Below are 25,132 nucleotides of genomic sequence, written 5' to 3'. Positions count from 1 at the left end.
CTCTCTAATCAATGCTGTATAGATCTACTCATCTTCACCGTTTGAGGCCAAATTTTTTCTTTAACTATTAAACGAAAATTCATTCCGAAGCTCGATCATAAAAGCGCTGTCGCGCTACCAAGTAATTCAAGCAATAGTCCAGGGTCACTACTACATGTACAACTGCTGACCGTGTCCCTGTACGCACATATCGCGCTAAGGGAGTTCCTGGCACAGCAAAGAATGCTCTGGGTTGCCCCTTCGAGGAAGTTTTAATCGAATGTTCAACCGTCAGATACATTCATCTTGCATTGGAAAAGGAAAACAATCGGTAGAAAACCCAAACAATTTTCAACACCGCCGGCACGTAGAGCCTCTGTGTTAACACCAATTTATGATTTTTGTCCGGCTACCTTGTAATTACAATGACCTCATTACTCTGAGCTTTTATCAGGCCCAAAGAAGAGAATTGAAAGAAATAAAAAGGACCAGTAATGTTCATTAGTAAGGTTTACTAAACTTAAGATGTTGTTTTCAATTTGTAGCAAAGCAACTCCCGTAATTTGTTATAGGCAGTGTAATGTGACCATTGAATACAAAAGGCTAATGTTGAGCACTCAAAAAAACAGCAAACCCATTCAAACCCAGTCTGTTATCTTACTTGACTTGTTCACGTTTTACCCCAGTAAAAGAAGGGTTAGTATTATGCACTGCCCCTTTTCGGCTTCTTGGAATATCATAAGATCTTAGTGACTTTCAGGTTTGCATAGTAATCAGAGAATATAAAGTCACCATGGTAACCACATTAGTTCGCAAGACGCATTTGCATTTGGAATTGTAGTCTTAAAAAAACTCGTAGTGTGGCTAAACTAGGCCTCGGTAAAAAGCTCAAGGCCAATGAAAATACAGTTTTGAGCAGTAACAGTACGTTCAACCCAATTTAAACACATTCTCAGAGTTCAGACTTTGCAGCATTTCGGATAATATTGAAGCCATCATTTTGTAGATCAGTGTGATTTGCTAGACAGTCAACATGCAAGTAAAAATTGCTGCAATATGAAAAGATAGCACCGGCACTCGTTTTGAAGTAGAAGAAAAAGACAACTCTGAAATTGCCAGAGTGGGGTTTTATCAGAATGTTTTCTAAAAATCTGCACTTACAATGAAATTAGCGGGAACCTGCGTACAGGAAGGATAACATAAAATATAAAATAAATGAGAGACCGCCATAGCCTCAATACTTACCTCCACCACTCAGCAAATGAATGCGTCTTCACCTTTTCTTTCTTTTTTCTTTAATTTCGGGATTTTAGGTTTTCTTGATTTTGGGTGAATTTTCAGGGAAATATTTTGCACACTGGGAAACCAGACACAAGTTCAGAGTTGGATTTTAGCCAGCTTTTTCTTGCTGGGCAATTTTGTTGAATTTACTTTATTAGCAGTTTTAGTTCTGCAAGTTGATTTCATTCAACTGACTTTGCAAGCCAAAATTGCTTGGTCGTCTTTTGATACCAAACCACATTAACATGTATAGTAACTGCCAAAATGACATTTCTAGCTTACACTAGTTAATTGTTTCACTTAACTTAAAAACTAACTGCCATGAAGTTTTCTGAGCTATAAAAAGCTGGAACTCGTATTCAGTACAAACAGTCCAGATTGTCTAAAAGTAACTGGATGCAACTACGCAAGTTGAAGCTATTGACATTAAACTAAAAGCACTTTAAAACTCCTAAAAGACATTCATGTCCAATCGCATAAACTTGAATATAAAAAAGATCTTTCAGATTGGTGCCACACTAAAAAAATCATTTGAGTCTTCCAAACTGAATCAGCAACTTAACAAGTCAACAGCCTGCCAAATAGCTTGATACATGTTAATACCAAATTCAGTCATCTCAAAACTTAAAGCCAAAACAAACAGAGAAAGGCCGTAGAATAAGTTGCCAAATCAAAATCAACTGCAAGCCAAAATTTCTCTTCTCGACGATTACCACTGCTGCCAATTACCATCACTGTACCACTCTTGGTTGGATCCTTGATTGCCGTACCCTCCACCATCGTACAATGGCTGCTGGGCGATTGGTTGGCTTCCCCAACCACCTGACTGGTTCTGCCCCATGAACCTACGCTTTGGCTCGGGGTACTCTACAGGTGCCTGATGCGAGTCTGCACCATACTTCCTTTTTGCTGGAGCAACACCTCCGCCTCTGGGTCCACCACGGGGTGGAGGGCCACCTCTTCCACCACGGGGAGGACCACCACGTGGGCCTGATCCTCTTCCCCCTCTATCGCCACCCCTTCCTGGGAAACCACCGCCACGTCCACCTCGGCTGGGTGCACCACGTCCACCGCGGGGAGGACCACCCCTTGGGCCTTCACTGTAGCGATCATAGCCATATCCACCACCACCACCACCACCATAATAGTCATCATAGTAACTGTCACCATAACCTCTGTCACTGTAATTGTCTCTGGGGCCATATCCTCCACCATAACCTTCATACTGATCACCATAACCTCGATCATAGCCATCATATCCATATCGATCACCACCACCATATCCACCACGCCCACGCCCAGGTGGACCATCACGTGGGGGTCCACCCCTGGATCCCCGACCTGAATTCAAGGCACCAAATCCAGACTGCCCAGCACGTCTTTTCTCTTTGTTTGCTGGCTGAGGCTTAGCCAAGGACACTTCAATTGCAAGACCATCAAGTTCAACACTGTTCATTTCTTCCATAGCCTTGACCGCATCATCACGCTCAACAAAATGGATGAAGGCATAATCTTTCAATTTCTTGACTCGTTCAACTGTGCCATACACTGAAAACTTTTCTTTCAACTGATCCTCAGTGATACTGGGAGAAACATTCCTCACATAAAGGACTTTGACCTACAAACAGCAATGTACACTTGTGAGAACATGGCTGCACAAGCTACTGCAGCAGAGGAACACCATCACTCAGAGACCATGATTGTTGATATAATATATACTTAATCTCTGAGGAGTTTGTGAACTAAGGTCTCACAAAAGGACATGGTATAAAAGAAGGAGAGCAATAATAATTATTATTATTGGGAAGGGGGGCAGGGCTTTAAATTTTGTCATGTTACAATATCATGCTGTAAGGGAGAGGACTTAAAGAGGAGGAATGTATGGTAGTAGAAAATCATTAATCAACATACTCTACAAAGATTGCATGGGAATTTCACTGCATTATGTCTACTATTTTCCAGTATTTTAAAAGTAAACTCCTGTGAATTTTCAGAGAGCTTGCAAAACCCCAGATTTTTACTATCTACTTTACCATCTCCTTAAAAATCAATCAATAGTTGTCACACGTTTAACAAGAAAATTAATAAAATTCACTATCTGATAGTGTACACATGTAGGAAGCCAACTTTACTTAGACCAGAGCAGAAATGAAAGATGTTCACAGAGAGGGTTTCAAAAGCCACCTGTGGCATTGATTAATTTTGCAAAACTGTTGTTTGAAACTGTAACACAATAATCACTTACCTTTGACATGACATCTGCATCTGGTTCTTCTTGCGGATCTGCCCAATCCACAGTCACTACGATATTACCCCAGACTTTCACCCTTCCACTAGCCAGCCTACGACGAGCCAAAGATGCTGCCTGGTGACTTTCATACTCCAGGAAGGCAAAGCCCCTGTTCCTTGTTTTGTTTTCTGCTGACATGTACACAATCACATCAGTCAGTCCAGCAGTAACTTTGGTGAACTCTTCAAAGATCTCTTGTTTATTCTTTGTCTTGGGAATGGAGCCAACGAACAACTGGTTGTTTGCCACAGATAAGCAAACCCCAAGCCTTCTGCCAGGTCTGATTTCTTTGGTGTCGAGCTTCTTCATGGCATCTTGTGCCTCCTCTTTGGCAGAGTACGTGCAGAAGCCATATCCTCGGTTTTGACCTGTCAGCGGGTCCACCATGAGTCGAAAGTCGTAGATTCTTCCACTTTCCTCTAACACTGGTACAAGCTCATCTTCAAAGCAATCCCTCGGAATCTTGCCAACAAAAACCTGGCAGCAAACTTTCTGCATAAGAAAAAATACACAGAGGTTACTAGAATAGCTACATTTATATACTCACTCACACTCACTCAAGCCCATTATGCCAGCTGGCATGTAGGGCAACAACAAAGGTACCCCATTCCTGCCTATTCTGGGCCAGTTTCTGAGCGGTCCCCCCCCCACGTGTGATGGAGGGTCTTGAGGGTCATTTATATATGGCCAATATAAATCAAAGTTCAAAGCCTGTGGAGTCATATAAATAATCAACCAGAGACTACAATCTTGACAAAAAATATAAAAAGGCAAATAATAGTGTCCAAATCTTACACTATTAAGTGATTTGTCAACCACTTTGTACGATTACACACCAAATTAGATTCCACTTGGTAATATTGTCATAAGTTTGCCCCTCTTTCAAATGAACTGATGCATATATTAACCCAAGCTTCAGGGCCATTCTTGTGAGAATACTAGTCCAACATCTTGTAACCAGTCTATACAAAAAAAAAACCCAGGGCCAATACTCTCCCAATAAATGTCCTGAGCAAGCTTGGTTAATACACAACCGAAATTGGTTAGAAAAAATTCCACAAATGCAGAATTGGAAGCCACTTGTAAACTTTAAGCTCCCAATTCTGTGCAGGGCATTAACTCACGTTCAATGTTTAAATAAATTATGAAAAAACAGGTGGCAAAGTATGGCGTAAACTACAACAAAATCCTCAGGAGTGGTCACAGGGATCATTCGGGGCAGTGCCCAGTCCAACACCTGTAAAAATGTTGGACCAGCAACGTAGCAATCAGAATCTGAATAGCTTATTTCAGTTACAGGCCCTCAGAACTAACTTATGTCATGTAATAATTATAAGCTCCTAATGATACAGCGTATCAGCCCCAACTGTGAGCTCTTCGAATTCCACTTCCACGGGATCATAGTCAGTTAACCTTGTGAGGAGAACGGAATATATTCCACTTTAAATTCGGTGGAGAAAAACTTGTGCAATCATTCGAATTCGAATGAATAATCGGTAGCCAGCACCAATAATTTTATTCAAGGCGCCTCAGAGGCACATGGTTGTAAGCAGTATTACAACTTCAAGGTTGTCGAAAACTCTATATAAAACGTTAAAAACAAGTTTATTCGAGCTAAAATACCTCGCTGCCTGTTCCTGGTGGAGGACCTTCCCAGTTAGGCGGTGGGCCACCGTACTTTCTCTGCCCAGTGGTAATATCCAAAGTGTAGCCAGTTCTGTCTAATAACGCCTTGATCTTCTCTTCATCGGGTCCACTCAATGCTTCGGTGCCCGGAGTGTGTCCCTGGGCTTTCTGTCGGTTTTTCTCGCGGTAAGTCTTCATTACACCACAGAGAAATGCGCTTTTATTCTGCACGTGGGACAGATCACTACTTCCAAACTGATCCAAGACTTCTAGTGCTCCGTCTTCGTTGAATTCACGTAAAGCGTCCAACGCTCTGTCATCTAACTCGCTGGGAGCAAGGGAACCGGTAGCAAAGATCGCTCCTACTCTTTGAGCGACTTTAACACTCAGGCCTTCGTTTACGAGTTGCTGCGCCTCTTCGGACAACTCTTGGGTTGATTCCATGGCTAGACTGTTCAATGGTAACCCAAACTTTTCACCGCCACTAACTCTGCAGAATCGACCGACGCCAAAACAACGTGGTTGAATGATTTTAGGGGTGGACTAACAAAACCTTCAGGTTCTGCAAATCGATATTTACTCGTTTGTAATCGTGCCCGGTTCTTTCGATCACGATTCCTGATTCGTGGATGCCGAGTTTCACTCCAGTTGTCAGTACTATTCGCTGGATAGCTTGTTTGTATTTTCTTGGATGGTGAACAGGTGGCCTAAGCTCAATACGTAATGCTTTTCTTTCCAAACAGTGTCCATCTTTTTCTTTACGTAGCATCACCCGCATTTGTAACCATGTGTGGGAATTCAAATAAAAAATATAAAAGAAAAGTACATGTCAAAGAATTCGCGACCTGCTCGGACGTTTTTTCTAAAGTGGACGATACAAAAATTAAAAGGAATGTGTCTTTGTTTTTCCTCCACTCTTTCATCTTCCTTTTATTGCTCTCCTTTCTCTATTTTTTATTCTTTTTTGCCTGGCTTGGAGTGATTCAGCCAATCACCTAGCGATTTTGGTGTCAAGATGCTTTGGGTGCGTTCCTTTGGGGTGATCAGTGATCCAAGACCACTCGGAGTGCATCAGAGGGACCGATGAAGGAGCAGTGTGCGTTGCAGGATAGGGATCCCCCTGTTTAGTACTGCAGTGGGTGGATAATAAAGTACACTCGAGCCTCCGGTTGCGACCACCTCTCGTAAGCGACCACTTCTAGCTGTAGTTAATAGTTTATTCTTTTCAAAGAGCACCAGGCTAAGTTTTCTGATATTGAAGCCCTTCACAGGACCGTTGGTTATTCACAGACTCAATTCAGAGAAGAGATTGTTAGACAACTCTATGACTTCCCAGATTATGATACACCACCTGCACACGCCACAACAAAACCAGCTCCTCCTAGCCCTCCTCCAGGAGATTTTGAAACTGAGCACATTCCAGTTTTCTCTGATGCGAGGAAACGCTGCGTGGTGTGCATGTTACAAGAGGAGGAAGGCTGACTGCACATGTACCCCTCTTGGTCTACGCCCCAAGCACGTACCGAAATCGATACGTCTATAGCAGGCACCGTTACCATAGCTATAAGTGCGACCAAGTAAAATACACTGTCTATGTCTATAAGATAGAGGATACTATATGAGGACAACCGAAATGCAACCCGACTAGAGAAGAAATTATCCTTTATACCTTGCCTGGCCTTCGCGGTTAATTGATTTCGGTGACGTATCCCAGACAAGCGGCCCAGGTGACCCGAAACGATTGACCGCGGCGAAATATTGAGGCCTAGGAACTAGGCAACTTTACACCCTCAATCTCCTCGCAGAAGGAAGCGCTATATGGTTTAATGACAAGCGCCCTGATATCCAGATTCAAGCTCAGGGTCATTGTGTCGGTATAGAATGCTCCGAAAACCCTCCGATTGACTCACACCCGCAGGATGTTGCCTAGCCTGTTACAGCCGCCCCGCCCGAAATATTTTTTCTTTTGTGAGTGGCTGTAACACAAGCCAGAGGTTACAGTAAAAAATACGTCCCATCACGTAGCACGTCTGCATGCAAGCTAACGTCTCAAATGAGAATCTCGTTGCCGTGATATGTTAGTCATTCAGGATAAATTATTAAACACGCAAAATAACAAGGCAACCTTTGATTTAATTCCTTTATTAACGAAAAGTCGTGTGGTTCCTATTTTATCTAACAGTAAACGAAAAAAATGAATATTCAACTCACAGCAGTGGAACGCCTCCTGTGAACTCCTAAAAAGACTTCAACTTGACATCAAACTCGAAACCAAATCTTTCTCTGTCCATCACGCTCAAAGCACAATAAAGGCTATGAGCGTGAAATCCACTTCCGCAGAAGAGGATAATGTTCAATGGCCTTCGACTCTCTCTTCACTCCGACTGTTTCGGGGCGGAGGAAGCGCAAGCCACGAGGGCACGCCCTTTCTGGGAGAGGGCATGCTTACCTCGAGCTCACTCAATCCACCCGAGACCACAGCCGAGAGAACATCAGCGTCTCTCTTTCTCTTCTTGGTGACGACATCAGTGACGAAAATCTTTAAGAAATTATAAAGAGGCACGAAAAAAAGGCATTCGAGTGACGTTCTCTTACAACACTGCGATTCTCTCTCAAGACCTGCCTGGTGTATGTTTTTTTTTTTAATCAGACGGGAATATTTGAACGCGAGAAAACTTAAATCAAGAGCCACAAGCACCGATAAAATATTAAAAGTTAATACTTCATTAGACAAGAGGGCTCGCGAAATAAATATTATTTTAAGAAACAATAATGGACACGATAGAAGAGGTTATTCCCATTGCCGTAGAAGGCACTTTTCATCACCACCTGCATGACAAAGAGAATAACAACGTTAAAGAAGTATAATAGAGATAAAAACACTGACCATTGCATTTTCTAAACCTATTCCGAAAATGGCGCCACATTTAAATCGCCTCTTGCTACACACTCTCATAAAGGCACAGCTCAGCTGGTAGAACATGGCTTTGGTGACCCCGAAGTCATAAGATTAATTCCTGTTAAAGACCTATTTTTTTAACGTTCCGTTGAAATAGTATGCTTTAGTTGCAAACAAAATTGCGAGGATAATTTCTTCAATCTATTTATCCAGGGCTTTGTTTCCCTTAATACACGGAGAGGCTCCGCCCAAAGGGGCTACCGCTGGCTAATATTTTAAGCGAGTAGCGATTTCACGAAAAGAGCAGGGAAAACTGTCATTTAGGTATTAAAAGACCCTTTCAAAATACCTCGAATAAAACAACTTAGTTAACGGACGAGTTGCCAAGTTTTCTAAGGCGTTACTCACTCCACCTGCGGTTATAGATAGGGATTTGGTGTGCCTAGGGTAAGTATGTGTAAGCGGTACCATGTTCTAATCTATTCGAGGTATATGAAAGCGCTACCTTTTCTGTCCACAATTAAGAAATAAAAAAACATGTACCGTGTTTCTCCTATCAAGTTTTAGTATAAATCTACTAGCGTTCTATCACGAATGCTGTTCTCTGATTGGCTACGCTACTCACGATCTATTCTGTTATAGATAATGAGTAGCGTAGCATTGTGCGCTTGTAAACAACATGACGGTCACTGTGAGGAGGATTTAGATAAAGTTTTGAACAACTGGTAGATTTATACTAAAACAATTGGATTATTCGCTCTCGATTTCTGTGCGCGATAAAAATCTCGAGCTCATAATCTAATTGTCAAATACAAACAGAGTGAAAGATCGAGAGAACGAAAAACGCTATGGGAACACGAGCCGACAGGCGAGTGTTTCCGCAGATTTTTCGAGTTCTCCCAAACTTTCACGAGTGTTTCTATAACTCGGTACGAACATGGATAACATGTTTCTAACTTCTTTTAGGAAATACCGCGACAAAAAACAACAACAACAACTTAGTTACTTCGATCATCAATATGTATATTCTCTTTGCTCGCGCCATCACTAAGTCTACAGCTCGTGCTAGGTCTGCGTTTCTATCGAGTTTTAGTAGAATTCTACTAGTGTACTAATGCAAATGCTGTAATCTGATTGGCTGAGCCATTGCACACTATCAGCCATTAGCGTGCAGTGGCTTGGTGCGGTTGACAAAATTGCAGCGTTTCCTCGTTTCTCCGAAATTAAAAAGAACATTTAGAAGCAAACCAGTAAAAAAAATTCTCGAGACGACTGAAAGTAGGGCATTAACAGTTTCTTGAATTAAAAAAGCTCGAAATTTTAGAAAGAAACTGACAAGCGCGCGTATACAGCTGCTTATGTCAAATTGACGATTCAGCCTGCGCGAATTCTCTAAAGCACGAAGTTTAATACCAAGACAAGAAATAATTGGAATCGTTATTTGAGGGAAATTCTAGCCAGAATTCTACTTAAACAATTAGATTATGAGCTCAAGATTTCTATGAGGCGATACTTGATTCGGCCTTGAGCCTTATCAACTATCACCTTACAGAAATCATAATCTAACTGTTAAATGGAAACACGGTTTTAAACCAATCAGCGCACGTTTGCTTTGGGTTATTTTCTAAACGCCTACATGGCAGGGATTGCAACGCTTGCCGTTCTACGGAAGTGTTCTCGTTACAGCCAAATCAGAGGTCTGAGCAATACATTAACTGTGATTAATACGAGAGAAATGAGTTAAATATTGAGCGAGATATTCCCGACGTTCTTTTGACTATAAAGTGGCTTGGGATACGTGGAATTAAAACACGAAAGAAACAACGGTATTCAATGTTATTGCCGTAGACTTAGGAAGTACGGGAACACACTCAAGGTCTCTTAGTTTGAGTTTTTCTCAGTGTCAGCTTCAAGATAATCGTCAACTCGATCAGGATGTATCAAAGTCAAGTTTTGACCCTCTCTCTGTCGCGCAACTCTACCCCTCTCCATGATCCAGAGAGCGTTGCGCTGCGTGACAGAAGGCTCTATCACGCGGCATAACAGGAAGTTTAGAAACGAATCAATTTGTTCAACTGACGGTACTTGTAGCGAGTTCGAAAGCAACGTTCCTCCGATACTAGCGGGGCATCAGTGTGACAGTCAGAAACGTAGAAAACGCGAAGAAGGTTCCGACGTAATATATATAAAATAGGATGACATATTCATTGCGTCGCTTGCGTGGGACAAAAGAATATCTTTCTCCCCGACGGTATTGAAACCCATGACCTCTCGGGTTGTGGTGATCTAACCACTAAGCTAAAGAGAGACTCGCGATGAGTTAGGCCATTAACCTCAGGTTATGTGAAACGCGTGCTGCGTACTATGGTAATGGTTGTGTCAGTTCAAAGCATCTGCACGTCCCAAGGTGGGGCACGAATATTTTTGCAAATCCCCAAGGTGGGGCTCCAGGAAGACTAATGGGACATGGTCAAATCTTTATTTTTCTGATTGACGATGGAAGTAATTAAATGGATCTTAACTAATACTTGTAACCATGGTTTTTAGAAGCAATGCACCCCGGGAAAAATCGTTGGCGACTTTGACTACCAGTGATAAGACAGACACGCTGAAAAATCAGTTTCTGATCAGTTAATGAGGGCTTCAGATTTTTAACAAGGACTGTTGAAAGGCGAGTCATAATTTTCCAAGGATTTAGCCTCCTGTAATAATCCCCTATAAAACGTGTCTGGGTGTTGGAGGGGCGGGGGTGGGGCAAAATACAAAATAGTCAAAAAACCCATTGAAGGCTGAAGTACTTTTACTTTATGCACGTGCACATAGCAGTCGGTTTCACCGGTGCATATGTGCAGAGTTGGAGGCTAACAGTTGCACAGGGCTGGGGTATGATAGATGCGTGTTCAAAAGGGAGTGCTACCATGGGTGTGCACACACTGGTAGGATTTGTGAATGTGGAAGTGTAGTGAATTTGTACTTAGAGGTGGGAGCTGTTAGTACCCTGGGCACTTCATGGACATGGACTTCCCTAGGGACAAGGCTAAACCATGACATGATTTTGTGGATGCAAAAGGGGATGGATGAAAAGGAGTTGTACGTGGTAGGTGTGTTCCTTCTGAGAGGTTTTGCCTCTAGACATTTGCCTAGTACTCCCTTTCCAGGTTGGTTATCAGGTTGCAAACAGAATCAAAGAAAAGGAGAGGAGAGAAAGGTGCCATTTGGTGGTCTGGATGTCCTGATAACATAATGGTCAACCATACTGCAGTAAAATGGGAAGAGAGGATCCTTCAGTTCAAGACAAGTACCAAAATTAACATTAGAGTAGAACACTTACCAGATCACACTGCCATGCTGCTGCAACTTAGCTGGAAAATTTTGAATTAATTGATACTAAATTTCCTCAATGCAATTTCATCATGATTTTCTTCTTTAAATTTCTTGATGTAATTTCATCATGAATTTCTTTAAATTTCTTGATGTAATTTCATCATGACATGCTCCAAATTTCTTGATGCAATTTAATCATGCCTTTCTTCAAATTTCTTCACGGTATGCATCATTATTTCTTTTAATCATTGTGACATTCTCCTTTGATTTCTTGACGTAATTTCACAGTGATTTTCTTCTTCGTTTTGGAGACAGCAAATGACAACATACAATTTCAAGCCAACATTGATTGCTGGCCAATTTTGTAAAAGCAATTTTATTTGACTTTATGACTATATGAATTTAACTTTAACCCACTTAATCAATCAAAGGTTTGTAATCTTTCAGATTTCAACTTTTGCTAAACTATTTTGGGAGTATAGTGCATGTACTTTTAAATAACTAAGCCCAAAATGAACTAAGTAAAAACATAAAAAAAATGGAATTTGAAATTTGATTCAGATACATTGAAAATAGACTTTGGAGTGAACTACAACTGTATAAGAACTGCTACACAATTTCGTTTTGGACTCTCAAGTCTGAAGATCTGATGGTATCAATTTCTAAAGTATTTTACGACATTCGCATGGCGGAATGCTTTTGCTAAAAACAGACTAATATGTGGCATCAAATTATGTGCATTTTCTCAAAGTTTGACCCAGTTTTCCAATCCAATCAAAGATAAAGAAATGATTGGGCTCCAAACAAAAAAAATTGGATCAATTCATCACAAATCTGGTTGGATAGGTTGAATGGCTGCCAATCTGCATAATCACTACCACTGCTGCTGTGACCAGCTGTCCTGGTGCCACTGCTGATCACCCTGGTCACTGTAGCCATAGTCTTGGCCCCACTGCTGCTGTGACTCCTGCTGGCCGTACTGGTGACTGTAATCAACATACTGCCTCTTTGGTTCAGAGTAGCCACCGCCACCACCCCCTTGATAGCTGTCACCACCATATTTGCGCTTCTGTGGACCAAAGCCCCTTCCTCCACCTTCCCCACCCCTTCCTCTTGGTGGACCACCACGTGAACCCCTAGCTCCACGACCAAAGCCACCACCGCTTCCACCACGACTTGGTCCACCCCTGCTTGGCCCACCTTGACCTCCACGAGAGTACGAGCCTCTTGGACCACCTCTTCCCCCACCACGACTGGAGTAACCTCCTCTTCCACCATATCCATCACTGCCATACCCACTATTGCCATACCCACCACCATAACCACTTCCACTATAGCTGCCATCATCATAATAACTATCATAATTACTTTCATCGCCATAACCTCCACCATATGAGTCATATCCACCACTGTAATCATATCCGCCTTGGTCATATCCACCTCTCCCACGACCTCTACCTCTGGGTCCTCCACCACGAGGTTGGTTGCCACGAGGACCTGGACCCATACCAGGGCCTCCTCTCCGTCTGTTGTCCTTGTTGGCTGGTTGAGGCTTTGCCAGGGACACACTTATGGCAATCTCATCCCAAAATTGATTGTCGAGGGCTTCAATGGCACTTAATGCATTCTGGCGCTCAGTGAAGTGGACAAAAGCATAATCTTTGATCTTTTTCACCCTTTCTACAGTTCCATACTGTCCAAACTCTTCCTGTAACTTCTCTTCTGTAATATTGGGAGAAAGGTTTCGGACGTAGACCACCTTCACCTACAAAAGGGATGTAATAACTGAAGTAAGGACAGTTTCAGGGCCATCAAAATTGAATAACTAGTTATTCATTATTTAATATGACTTCCTTTAATGCCTGCTTTAAATCACAATGGGTTAACTGCTGGTAAACAGTATGAACCTATTACATTGTATTTTAACCCAGGGGGGACTGCATGGGACCTACTCTAAGGTGAAGAGGGACACCAGACAGGAAGGTACTTTTTTAGACTTTCCAAAGCATAAGTGGCCCGGAGAAGTTCTATTCACACCCAATGGATGGGATGCCAAGTCCAACATGGCAGGGCTCAAAATAACGGACAATCAATGGACAATCTCCAGCCAAAATCTTCACTTGCCGGTCATGTTGAGCGGTCATGTCATGTTGAGATGGTCACGTTGTTCATTCTTGAAGAAAGTGTGTACATTCTCACACAATAAAAAATTAAATCAAAAACCATTCAGTGGATAAAGTCAAGAAATTGTGATATTATAGACGATAAATAAAGAAGACAGTTCTCCAAGTTTAAGGTATGTGCGCTGTCCAAAAGTTGAGATATTTGTCAAAATGTTCCACGCAAAATTATAGAGCCTAGTATAAGGTCGTCATGTTGGAGGACCTCCTTAGTCCTCTAATATGGCGGCCGGAAAATACATCTAGTGTAAACTTCTCTTCTGTAATACTGGGAGAAAGGTTTTGGATGTAGACCACCTTAACCTACAAAAGGGATGCTTCATGTCATGTACTGCCATAGCTACGAAATTCAAAATGTGCTGGTTTCCAAACGAAGGACACCATTGAGCTGGAAAGTTGTAAACAGATTTAAATTTAGTACCTCTTATGCCTGATGAGGATAAAACCTTTAAGGGCTCTTTAGTTTTGGATTTGAGAATTTAATGACGTCACGTGAACACACTCTATACACAATCAAATCCTCAACTGTAAATCTTAGATTTTTAATCTCTTTTTTATTATGACCTCTCACACGAAAATGTACACCAACAGGTGTCTGTGTGAACGGCTAAAAATCGTCCGCTTGCTGTTTGTCAGTGTCTTGTGTTCAAGATCGATAAGAATGCCATTTGAATGGCTGGGGTTATCCGTTCAGAAAAATATTAAGCTATTCGAACAACTGCTGCTATCCGTTCAAAAACAGTTTTCATCTGTTAGGACAGCAGAAGGGTTCAATTCAGAATTCAAAACTATTCAGCCTTTTGAACAGCACAGGTTTTCCATACAGCAAAGGGAACCCGATCAGATTCAGCTTTTCATGACACTTCAGATTTGCCCAACTGTCACACTCTTGACACAGAGCACCTCTCTTTGATAACGTATATTTCAAAGGTATTGCTTGACTACAGAAGTCAAGATATATGTTGTTTGTTTCACTTTCACTGCACAGAAATTGACAAAAAAGATGCCAAACTCGATTGCTCGATTGTCAAGTTGTTTCCAACTTCAGACACTATGGGACTCTGGGACATCAAAACATGCATTTTGCAGTCTGCTTTGTTTCCATCAAGCCATAAATATAACTTTGAGCATGAACCCAGTATCTAATTTAGAACCAAATGATTAAAGTTACTGTTACAAAATGGACAAAAATATTTATGTACCAACAAAAAAGACGAGGGCTTTATATCTGTGTCTGTAAAGTTATTTTGTTCGTGAATGAAATTTAAGACACTCTCAAATTGTTGCTTAGCACATGACCAAAATCTCCCTGCCATCAGTGGTAAAATCTACCAAGCGATGGTGATTAGTTCTTCCTGAACGAAAACTCTCTATATTATGACTACAAGAGAGTTTAGATTTTTTGTGGCTTAGACTTTAGAACTTAATTTTGGTCACATCATTAAGAAACTTCCCAACACTTGTTGTGTAACTGCAGCCATATTCGTAGTAATGCAATGATTTATTGTGCGTTTGCACGGGTGAGAATCGAAGAAACAGAAACTTCTTCTTCGGCTATATTTGTTTACCCAGTTATTTCTGAAGCCCAAAATTAGGATCTGCTGATGCACGTTTGGTTTCATTGATGTTTTGATGGACACAAATACTTTGTAGAACATGAAAACAACAGCTCATGGAATTGAATAAACTGATGGAAAAATTCGGAGTTTCATTACATATGCATCTGTTCAATACTTTTTCTTTGGCTTCCACTGAAAGTGTGCCACTTCATTGAGCTGCTGAGCCCTGCCAAGGCTATCTTGGGTTACGTTTTAAGCTTTTCTTTGTATTACGCCAATTTTTTAACGGTATAACAACGACTGGAACAAACAAATTACACATGTGGGTTTAATTAGGCCAACATTACTTAAACTTTTTTTAAATATCTTGACTGGTCAGAAACGAGACGTGACTGAGTTAAAATGACTTTAGCCGGTCAACATGATCGGCCACGGTCCGAAAATTATTTTGAGCCCTGACACAGGTTTACTAATATGATGTACTTGCCCAAAAGTCAAGTTCATCAGTCCACAAAATTTCATCTTTTACAGTACTTCCGTGACATGCATTTCCTAAAAATTTTCCCAAGGGAAACTTCACTTGCCTGCCATGTAAGTGAAATCCAATCTACTAGCCCCAAGCTATCACACAAGACTTCCTTTGCATGCTGATTTGAACACCTAAGAACATAACTCCATGATGTGGCTCAATTTGCTCCAAAATCTAACAATTACTAGGCCACCACATCCCCCTTATAAATTAGGAGTTTAGAGAGAGTTTGTCACAAAGACAAAAAAGCAATGTGAGTAGTTACATGTAGCAATTAGTGTGTCCTATTTAGGCTGTTACTTTTACCAGAAAATTCATGACTGAGCTGAAACAAAACAGTCAAATACTGACCTTGGCCATAACTTCCTCATTTGGTTCTTCCTGGGGATCAGCCCACTCAACTTTAGCAACAGTCATCCCCCAAACGAACACCTTTCCACTCTGAAGACGACGTTTTGCCAAAGCTGCAGCTTTGTGGCTTTCATATTCCAAGAAGGCAAAACCTCTGTTTCTACCCTTTTGTTCCGGTGACAGATAGACAATCACATCAGTCAGATCTGAAGTAACTCTCCCAAATTCATCAAAGATTTCTTGCTTGGACTTGCTCTTAGGAATGGAACCAACGAAGAGCCGATTGTTTGCCACTGAGACACAAACTCCCAACTTCTTTCCTGGGCGGATTTCTTTGTTATCAAGTTTCTTGACTGCATTCTGTGCTCCAGCTTTGGTCGTATACGTACAAAAACCAAAGCCTCTGTTCAGCCCTGATTCAGGGTCCATCATCAAACGGAAGTCGTAGATCTGACCACACTCTTCAAGAAGTGGAATGACCTCATCTTCAAAACAATCGCGAGGAATCTTTCCAACAAACACCTGGCAGCAACCTTTCTGTAAGCAAAGAATGTTACAATGAGAGATGAAATGAAAAGCTCACGGAAAACTGTGAGCTGTGAGGAACAGCAATTGTTTATTATCCTTCAAATATTTTTTGCAAAACATTGGATTTGAAATTTGGGGAATATCACTCAGATATCCCACAGTTTAAATTAGGAAATATTCAGACACATGATGCACCTAGACCAATTGCATGTGAACGAAAATATTTGATGGATTTTAAGGCACTGCTATAGGTATTTGCAAGGAGTACTGTCAATATTTTACACTAGATAAAAACATTTGCATCACAACCTAGTTTGTCAAACAAAACCAAACATGTGTTAGTCTTGCTTCAGTGTATTTCATAGTAACAGCTGAATCAATTTTAGCTCGTTTTAGATTCTGGTAGCACATAAGTGACAGCTTTTTGTCATGCTCTGGTCGAGTTCACGTTTATCTTAAGATTTACAAGATAGAATCACAACTTTCTTTGTATGGTTTGGTATGGTAGCTCTAAAACAGATTGGGGAATGAAATTAAACCCAAAATAAGCCAATGCTTAATTATTTGAGCTTAATTTTTATAAGCTAAACTTAAAACTTCCGTTAGGCACTGTAAGCTGACATAATTTCAACCTTCACATTTCGATTTACTCTAAACCTTTTCAACAATTTTTGAAACATGATATAAACAGAACATTATGTCAAGAAGAGCACTTAAGTTAAATGTACTTGAGTCAGCAGTGCATCTGAATGACCATTACAATACCAACCACGCCGCGCCAAGATCGATTCTTGACAATTTCAAAGCATTGTAGTCCTGTAAAAACAGCGTAAATAACTTCACTTACTTCGCTACCACCAGTGCCAGGTACAGGGCCGTCCCAGCCGGGCGGTGGACCACCGTATTTCCTCTGTCCTGAGGTGATATCTAGAGTGTAGCCCGTTCTTTCCAGCAATGCCTTGATCTTGCCTTCGTCCGCTCTACTCGAAGCTTCGTTACTTGTGGCTTCGCCGCCCGACGAAGATTTTGTCACGTATGTTTTCATCACTCCGCAAAGAAACGCACTCTTGTTCTGCACATGAGATAAATCGCTGTTTGCAAACTGATCTAACACTTCTAAAGCGCCTTCTTGGTTGAATTCGCGAAGTGCTTCGAACGCTCTATCATCGAGCTCCTCGGGTGAAAGAAGCCCACAAGCGAAAATTTCAGACATCTTTTGAGCGACGCTTTCGCTGAGACCCTGGTTTACGAGCATTTGAGGCTCCATTATGTAGAATAAACTAGTTAAAACGATAAAAACCGTGCTCTCACGAATCCCAACCTTCACTGTGAAAACTCGGGCAAACTTCAAAACCACGCGTGTTTCGCTTCGAGACTGCGGGGTGGACCGTGATTTCCTGAGGGGTGCGGTGCAAAAGCTTACTCCACCCTACCCTTGAGAGTTTGAAACACGGAACAGGTAGAGAGGCAATACTGACAATAATACTATTAACATGAGTACGTTATTTCTTCTCTAATTTCCGAGAATACGAAGAATACTTTGGACGAAAATGTTGCATGATTTTGTTGGAAACTAAAATGGAGTTTGGAGGTTGTTTTTTTCAACATGCCTGGGAATTAGGCCCGGGGGGGGGGACTCCCATATGGAATGGACGGGGATGCTCGTCGTCTCGCTTAGGGGTTTAAATTTCGGATTTTGGTCTCGCTTAGGGTGTTCTGGGCAAAATGTCATTATTTTTAGCCGTCAAGGTCTCGTTAAGGGTTGCACACGAAGAAATAACAAAACAGAAAGAATTTTGATTCGTTATATTTACTCAATTCATATAAACAAATTCGCCATCATTAAATGTCACTGTACTTCTTATTTGTCTGTTTTATAAACTGGTCTCTTTTAGGGGTCTGCATAAGCTTCGGCCACGCCCAGATTGGTCTCTTTTAGGGGTTAAATTCAAAATTTCTGACGAGCATCCCCGTCCACTCCATATGGGAGTCCCCCCCCCGGGGGAATTAGGGAAGGTACGTTTTTTTCTTGGCAGGGGGGAGGGCTGGGGCCTCAGAGGGAAGGGTCATCAGTGAAAGTGAGCACCAAAAGTGGAGGGTCACACCTCTTTGTAAGCTATTCAAAGAAAGGGTCTCACATCTTTTCCAGATTTTTTTAATGAGGATTTAAGTTTTTAATGATGTTTCAATCAAGTGCGAGAAGTTTCCTTTTCCAACAGAAACTTGCGTGCCTTTCACAGAATTTGGAAACGTAGGAAATATTTGTTTTTGAGAGTCAGATTTTGCGTGCTATAAAACAATCAAACCATTTAATTAAAATAACCAACAGCAATGCCAACTAGTCGGAGAGGGAAGCCCGTGTATTTTCCCTTCAATATTTTATGTTCAAAATTTTAATAATACTCAAAGTTTATACTTCTATATTCAAACTCAGCTATAAAACATAGATATCCCACACTGATTGCTCGCATTTTCTTGTTTCAGCTCATGCACATTCAACATTGAGATTAATTTATATTCAAACATTTTGCTTTCACCAGCAAAATGTTCTGAGGTTTCTACAGCATGGAACATACCATGTAGTAGTGAGGGGAGGGTCTCATTTTTATCAGTCAGCTAAAGGTGGGGGGTCAGGAGTTTTTTTTTGTTAAAATGCAAGGGAGGGTCAACACTTTTTTTGGAAAAAAATACCAAAATTCCCCAGCCCTCCCCCGCCCCCCAAGAAAAAAATGTACCTTCCCTTAGACTTCTCTGAATAAAGCTTGAAGAGCTGAGTATTAAATCCCTCCCCAGGAATTCCAACATCCTTTGATCTGGTCTTTCTGATCTCTCTTTTTTTCTACAAGAGAGGTTATACTTACACTCTTCCCCCAGTTTGACAGAATATTTCATACATAGATGACCATAGAAAATATTATAGACCATCATAGACGTTTAATGCCTTCCACCAATTTTACAGAATTTAAATATTGATAAGTTAGTGCACTATGTAGTGTTTTTATTTATTTACATTTTGTGTCAAGGAACATTTTTTTCTGTGTATTTTACTAAAGAGCAATTATTATCAATCAGAGGACAGCATAATTTTTTCTTCTTGAATATTAACATGGTATTGTTTTTTGATATCCCTTTGCTTGAGTTGTATGATTGAGGATGTTGACTGCCAATTCTTATACATTGTTGGCAGTAACATTGTTTGCCCTTGTTAGGGGGCAGGTATGTATGTTTCTATGATAGGGAAATTCTACACATGCCAGTCCAACTTATTTTGTGACTCTTAGCCTGAGAGGATATATCTAACCATGATATTATTAACGACCTTGTTCCAAGATCACTAATAAATAATAAATAATTTTAAAAACTACTGAAAAGCACCTAAGGAAGTAATTATACAGCTGCCCGTACATGTAAGCAGTTTTATCTTCCAGTTATCCAGTACAACCAGGTATAAATTTGCTTCAAACCAGGAATTCATCAGGTGGAAGGAGTTCAGGAATTTCATTGAAACCTGGAATAAAAAACTTCCACCATCTTTCTCTTCTGTACAGCAAGAGTTTCCTCAGAAGCAGCTTCTTTCTACGTAGGCACCTGTCAATCAAAATAGTTTTTAACCAGTCCTTACAGGTTAATTTCTGGAAGATTTTCAAAAAGTCGATCATTGACATGTCTACAATGAGAAGAAAGGTATGAAAGCAAAACATCATGAGGACAAAAACCAACAGGAAGCTGACAACGATGAACATGACAGCATAGTCACCCAGTTCATTGCACACTCCAGATCTGTAAGGAGACGCGTAGTTCAGCATACAAACCGTAAAAGGAGTGTAAGTACAGTATGCGGCAAAAGTGAGCCCCAGGCAACAATGCAATAGGAACAAGTAGAAGTGGGCAAAGTTGTTCAAACCGACACAGTTGTTTGTAAAAGGACAGTGATGCGACATGAACATAACACAAGAGTTGCATGAGCTACAGTGGTGAGTTCCTCTGTCTCGAACACGTGTACACTTCGTGCAAAATTTCAACGACTCAAGATGAATGTCAGTGTCGTCTTCAAGCTCTTGACGCGTTTCTGGATACCCCGGAGAAACAATCATGGCAGCTAGGTAGTTAAATACCATGTTTAGCCAGAAGTAACACGCGGCGATAATATAGCAAATACCCTGAAGCGACGAGTATGGATTAGCAACCACTATTGGCAAAATCTTCAAGAAGAAGAACCAAATTGCTGAAGCAAATATAAACAAGACAGGCGTAATCTGCAATCCTTTGAGAAACTTGTATAGCCAGGTCTTTCTTGAACCGCGAGGGAATAGAGTTTGTAAGCTGCTGATGATAAAAACGCCCTGGATTAGTCCGACAGACAAAATTATGACCCAAACAAACGCCATCTTGGAGTACAGTGTCAAGCGGCTGTGCCTGGGAACGATGATTATCACTGATAGATGCCTGGTCACCAAGTGCCCGCGCTGTACTTTGAAGATCAAAATGGCGTTGATTGTGATCGCTTTCAGCCTTAGTATAGTTGTTGTTGTGATTGGCGCTTTTGTTTTCCAGATCCTTCCGAGACTGTTTCCTAAACTCAAGACGTTGCTGCCGTCGCGAGCGGTTGTCAGCTACGTACAAGTCGTGCCCATCAGCTTCATTTTCCCCGCTCTGTTGTGGCTGTTTTTCTTTGTTTATCTGGAAGCCCATGTCCCTGAAAACCCGTACTCTTCGTTGCTAGGGTGGTGGCATACGTTTTTCACCCTCTACATGATGGCAAACGCTGTTTTCAACTACTACATGACCGTCCTCACTAACCCCGGATATCCACAGACCCAGGAGGAATACGCGCGTGACAGATGCTTCGTGAAAACTTTCCAAGCATGTATGAAGTGCAAGCGAGTTCGAAGCGCTGGAACACATCACTGCAGCTGGTGTCACACCTGCGTGGAAATGATGTGCCACCACTGTCCCTTTACAAACAACTGTATCGGGCGCCGAAACTACGTTTACTATTACACTTTCTTGGCGTATGCATTCTTCGGCCTCTTGTATGCCTGCTACCTGGCCTACTTCCCTTTTGTGAGCTGCATGTCGGGTCTTGCTCTAAAGAAGTTCAAAGAAACTTTTGCTAACATGCCGCACTTGAGCGCCCTTCATCGGTATTCATCGTCAAAGGATTCATTGATGAGATATTTCGACGATGTCAAGATGAGCGAAAGCTGTGAAGCCTTACAGGAATACGCGGTCTTGTTTGCTCCAGCTGTTGGAATTACCTGCTTCATTGCTGCATTATTTCTGTTCCAGACATGGCTGCTTCTCTTAGACATGTCGATTGTTGATTTCTATGAATCGCTTTCGAATGCCACATCATTCCAGGAGCTTCTCCGAATATGGCATGTTAGTTTATTCAAACGAAAGAAGTTCAGGTTCACCCACTTGATCCTCAGGAAGAAAAGTCATTGGTGGAAATTTTTTGTACCTTGTCCATCTGATGTGGAAAGTGACTTACCACCCAAGGACTTGTAAAAACATTACAGGTGGCTTAACCTTTGAGGGTGGGAGGGTAGAGGCAGAGGGGGAATCTCTGTATTGCTCTTCAAATTTGTTTTAAAGATGACTGACAAATTAGTTTGGTTATGGCATGTTATCCCAAAGGTACCAACAGTGAAAAACAAAACAGTGAACGAGTGGTTTGGAATAGACCTTTTCACAGCCACTGTTGCCATCTTGTTTAGGGGGCAAACACACCAAAAATTGCGGTAAATGTATGGGAAAAAATAAAAGTTTGATGCCCAATAAGTTGAGAGTGATTGACTTTCGGAGTATTTTATGAGTTACAAGGAAAAGATACCCAGCAGAAGGTTTTTTGGTCAAATTTGAAGACCATAGATTAGTTGTGAGGTGAGGAATTGCACTTTTAATTTTTCATACAAATGTCTCTAAATTTTCCCACAAATTGTGACTCGGTTTTACAGACAAGTGTATGGAAACATGAAAACCTTAATTGTGACTTTTCTAGCAAGTCTATTTCCCTCAAATAAAATCAGTAAATTCTTTCACCCAGTATCTTAAGTTTTAAATTCATAAATGCTTCTGGCCCGGGTTGTTCGAAGGGTGGATAACGCCATCCACCGGATAAATCACCATCCAGCAGATAGCGTGGTTTGTTTTGTTAACACTTATCCACTGGATAGCGATTCAGTGGCATAAATAAGAAGGCATCAGAAACTGTGAAAAGGTCTATTATCCCAAACAACACAATGACTACATACGTTGCAGCTCAGATATAAGCAAACCAAAATGTATGCGTAATTTGTGTCAGCTGAAAACGCTTCTATTCATATGCACATACATACATACATACATACATACATACATGTATAAAGTATGGCTCATTAGTATGTGTAAAGTATGGCACATTAGTATGTATGAGCTAACATATTGTTTCTTAACATGCTGATACCATTTGGAAGATTCTTCCTAAGGATGGCATGCATGTTACTCTGCATTTTTAGAAGAAGGTATTAGGTAATTTGATATGAGGGCAGCATCTTAGACATTTCACTTGATTCAAAGCCAGGTGATCAAATTTATCCGAGATGAAGTGTCGTGCTTGAACTCACAATATACCAGTCATGCAGCACAGCAAAGTCACTGCTACTAACACATCGTGTGGTTCCAGAAAATATTAATTTTCCCCATGGATGGTTTGTTGGTTTGAACCCACCCTCATCCCTCTAGAAATTTAAGTTTTCCTTCATACATTTCTTTAGAAGGTTGGCTTTGAGACCCCTCACACCCTCAGAATTTCCACTGACACTCCATGGGGTGGGTGTGGATATTTTCTGAACTACACAATGGCACTTCAAGCATTGTGCTAAACTTGCACCTGACCCAAATATTTTATATAAATGTGTTAGTGGATGAGAAATATAAGTTTCTTTGTGGCACGAATATTTTAGTTTTTGGCAGCCTGACTTTTTCATTAATCTTATTGCACTTCACTGGCACTGCCTACATAATTTGTAAAGGCACCCGTAGGAGAGAAATTTACTGTGGTCTTTATATTAGCTGCAGTTCACTTCAAGTCAACTTTCAACAACTTTTTGCTGAGTCTGGATTTATTTTGGAGTTGTCAAAATAGCTACTTTTCCAAGTTTAACAGATTGACCTCATGACTCAGATCTCTTATTTCAGGTGGTGTGCTTTATCTGCTTTCACTTTAGTTCAGGACAAGATCATTGTTAGTACTTTTCATTCCCATCCTTTCCAGCCATTCATTGGTGGACAGAGAGGGTATTGTTATTTTGCTTATCACTATCTCCTTCTGGGGCAGTTGTGAGTCAATAAGGCTCTCTGTGACAAACAATTATGTGTATGTGTATTAGGGTCTGTCTTTGAGCAAATTGTGTTGTTTATGAGAGAAATTACGTAAGAAATTTGTTAGTGAAATATTACAGAAACTTTAATTATTTATTTGCACACTAATTTATAGGCGGAGAAGTTAATGCAAGGCATTAGGATAAAAACCGCTTGCAAACAAAGTTGTTTTTTGTCTTTATAATAAGACCTGCAAAATGTTTTTCATGTAATTTAATTTACGTTATGAGATTTACAAGAATGTACAAGTGAACTTGTTGTATAAAATGCACAACTTATGATACATCTACTTCCACATAGAACAGATCACAGGTGCAATCTGTAGATCACCAAGTTAAAAATCTGAGTGTGCAAGTTGGAAGCAGTATTATTGTAAAGCAGTAAAACAAGTACTTGTTCAACCACATTAAGTTTGCATAGTGTGTGATAACAGAAATATTAAAATAGAACATTCTTGTTTCGTGTGAAATCTTAAGAGCAGCTTCGCCTAAATATCAACTAGACTTGGAAATAGCGAAAAAATCGAATTTCTTCAAACTCGCCCAGAATGAAGCCCTGCGGGCACTAGTTACAAAAATATTGTTTTAAGTTCGATAAATCAAAAATTATTTTTCTGCGCAATTTTTTCGTTTCGATGCCCCAAATCGGCCAAAATCGATCGAAAATGAGCGGCATATTCAGAGGCTCGTAAACTCAAAAGTAAAAATCTTCATAACAAACTGATTGTACGTTGTATTTGTACTTCCTTTTTTGTATATTTAGAGCTAAACAGATCGCGATTTGATTCGAACTAAAATATTTCACGATTTTTCTAAATTAACGACCCAAGACAGCTAAACGAGAGGTCTACATTTAGCCTATTTTCAAATGCTAAAAAGGCATTCTGGTACACGGCTTTTCCCAAAACAACTAGTTTGGTCTGAAAGAGCATTGTTTCTTCTTCAAATTAGTGAAATAAAATTTTTGGGTAAATAAAATCGCGAGCGCTGAGATAGCGAACTAAATGCAACACTTCTTCCTGAAAACGTGACCTTTGATCCAAGCGTAACGAAACCGAATACTGCAAGAAAACCCGGAAGAAAAGCAAACGCTTCGTTATTTTGAAACATTTTCTAGTGATATCTCGCCGAAACCATTATTGCAAGAAACTATTTCCAGATATGAAATCTTACAGGGTCAAAGAAGGAGCTAAAGGGCGCATTTTGACACAATAACTTTGTT

General features: G+C 40.8%; 3 protein-coding genes across 3 annotated transcripts; 1 reads left to right on the top strand and 2 right to left on the bottom strand.

Moving 5' to 3' along the window:
- Window positions 1-349: 349 nt before the first annotated feature.
- LOC145480504 (uncharacterized) lies at window positions 350-18,162 on the bottom strand. Its single transcript, XM_081458747.1, has 7 exons — window positions 17,394-18,162; window positions 16,019-16,555; window positions 12,278-13,164; window positions 6,700-6,790; window positions 5,174-5,719; window positions 3,506-4,042; window positions 350-2,878 (listed from the first exon to the last, which is right to left on the bottom strand). Exons 1-7 carry the CDS (start codon window positions 17,811-17,813, stop codon window positions 1,970-1,972), a joined length of 3,927 nt encoding a protein of 1,308 aa, XP_081314873.1. The 5' UTR covers window positions 17,814-18,162; the 3' UTR covers window positions 350-1,969.
- A 392-nt stretch (window positions 18,163-18,554) lies between these two features.
- Window positions 18,555-20,934, bottom strand: LOC145480574 (palmitoyltransferase ZDHHC20-like). The gene has a single exon (XM_081458833.1). The coding sequence runs from the start codon at window positions 20,932-20,934 to the stop codon at window positions 20,005-20,007; it is 930 nt and encodes a 309-aa protein (XP_081314959.1). The 3' UTR covers window positions 18,555-20,004.
- LOC145480576 (putative ZDHHC-type palmitoyltransferase 8) lies at window positions 20,915-24,380 on the top strand. The gene has a single exon (XM_081458835.1). The coding sequence runs from the start codon at window positions 20,915-20,917 to the stop codon at window positions 22,055-22,057; it is 1,143 nt and encodes a 380-aa protein (XP_081314961.1). The 3' UTR covers window positions 22,058-24,380.
- Window positions 24,381-25,132: the final 752 nt, after the last annotated feature.

This window comes from Orbicella franksi, chromosome 3, assembly GCF_964199315.1.
Source record: "Orbicella franksi chromosome 3, jaOrbFran1.1, whole genome shotgun sequence".
Lineage (NCBI taxonomy): Eukaryota > Metazoa > Cnidaria > Anthozoa > Scleractinia > Merulinidae > Orbicella > Orbicella franksi.
The sequence above is the reverse complement of the archived record's forward strand: the minus strand, read 5'-3'. Positions and strand labels throughout refer to the sequence as shown.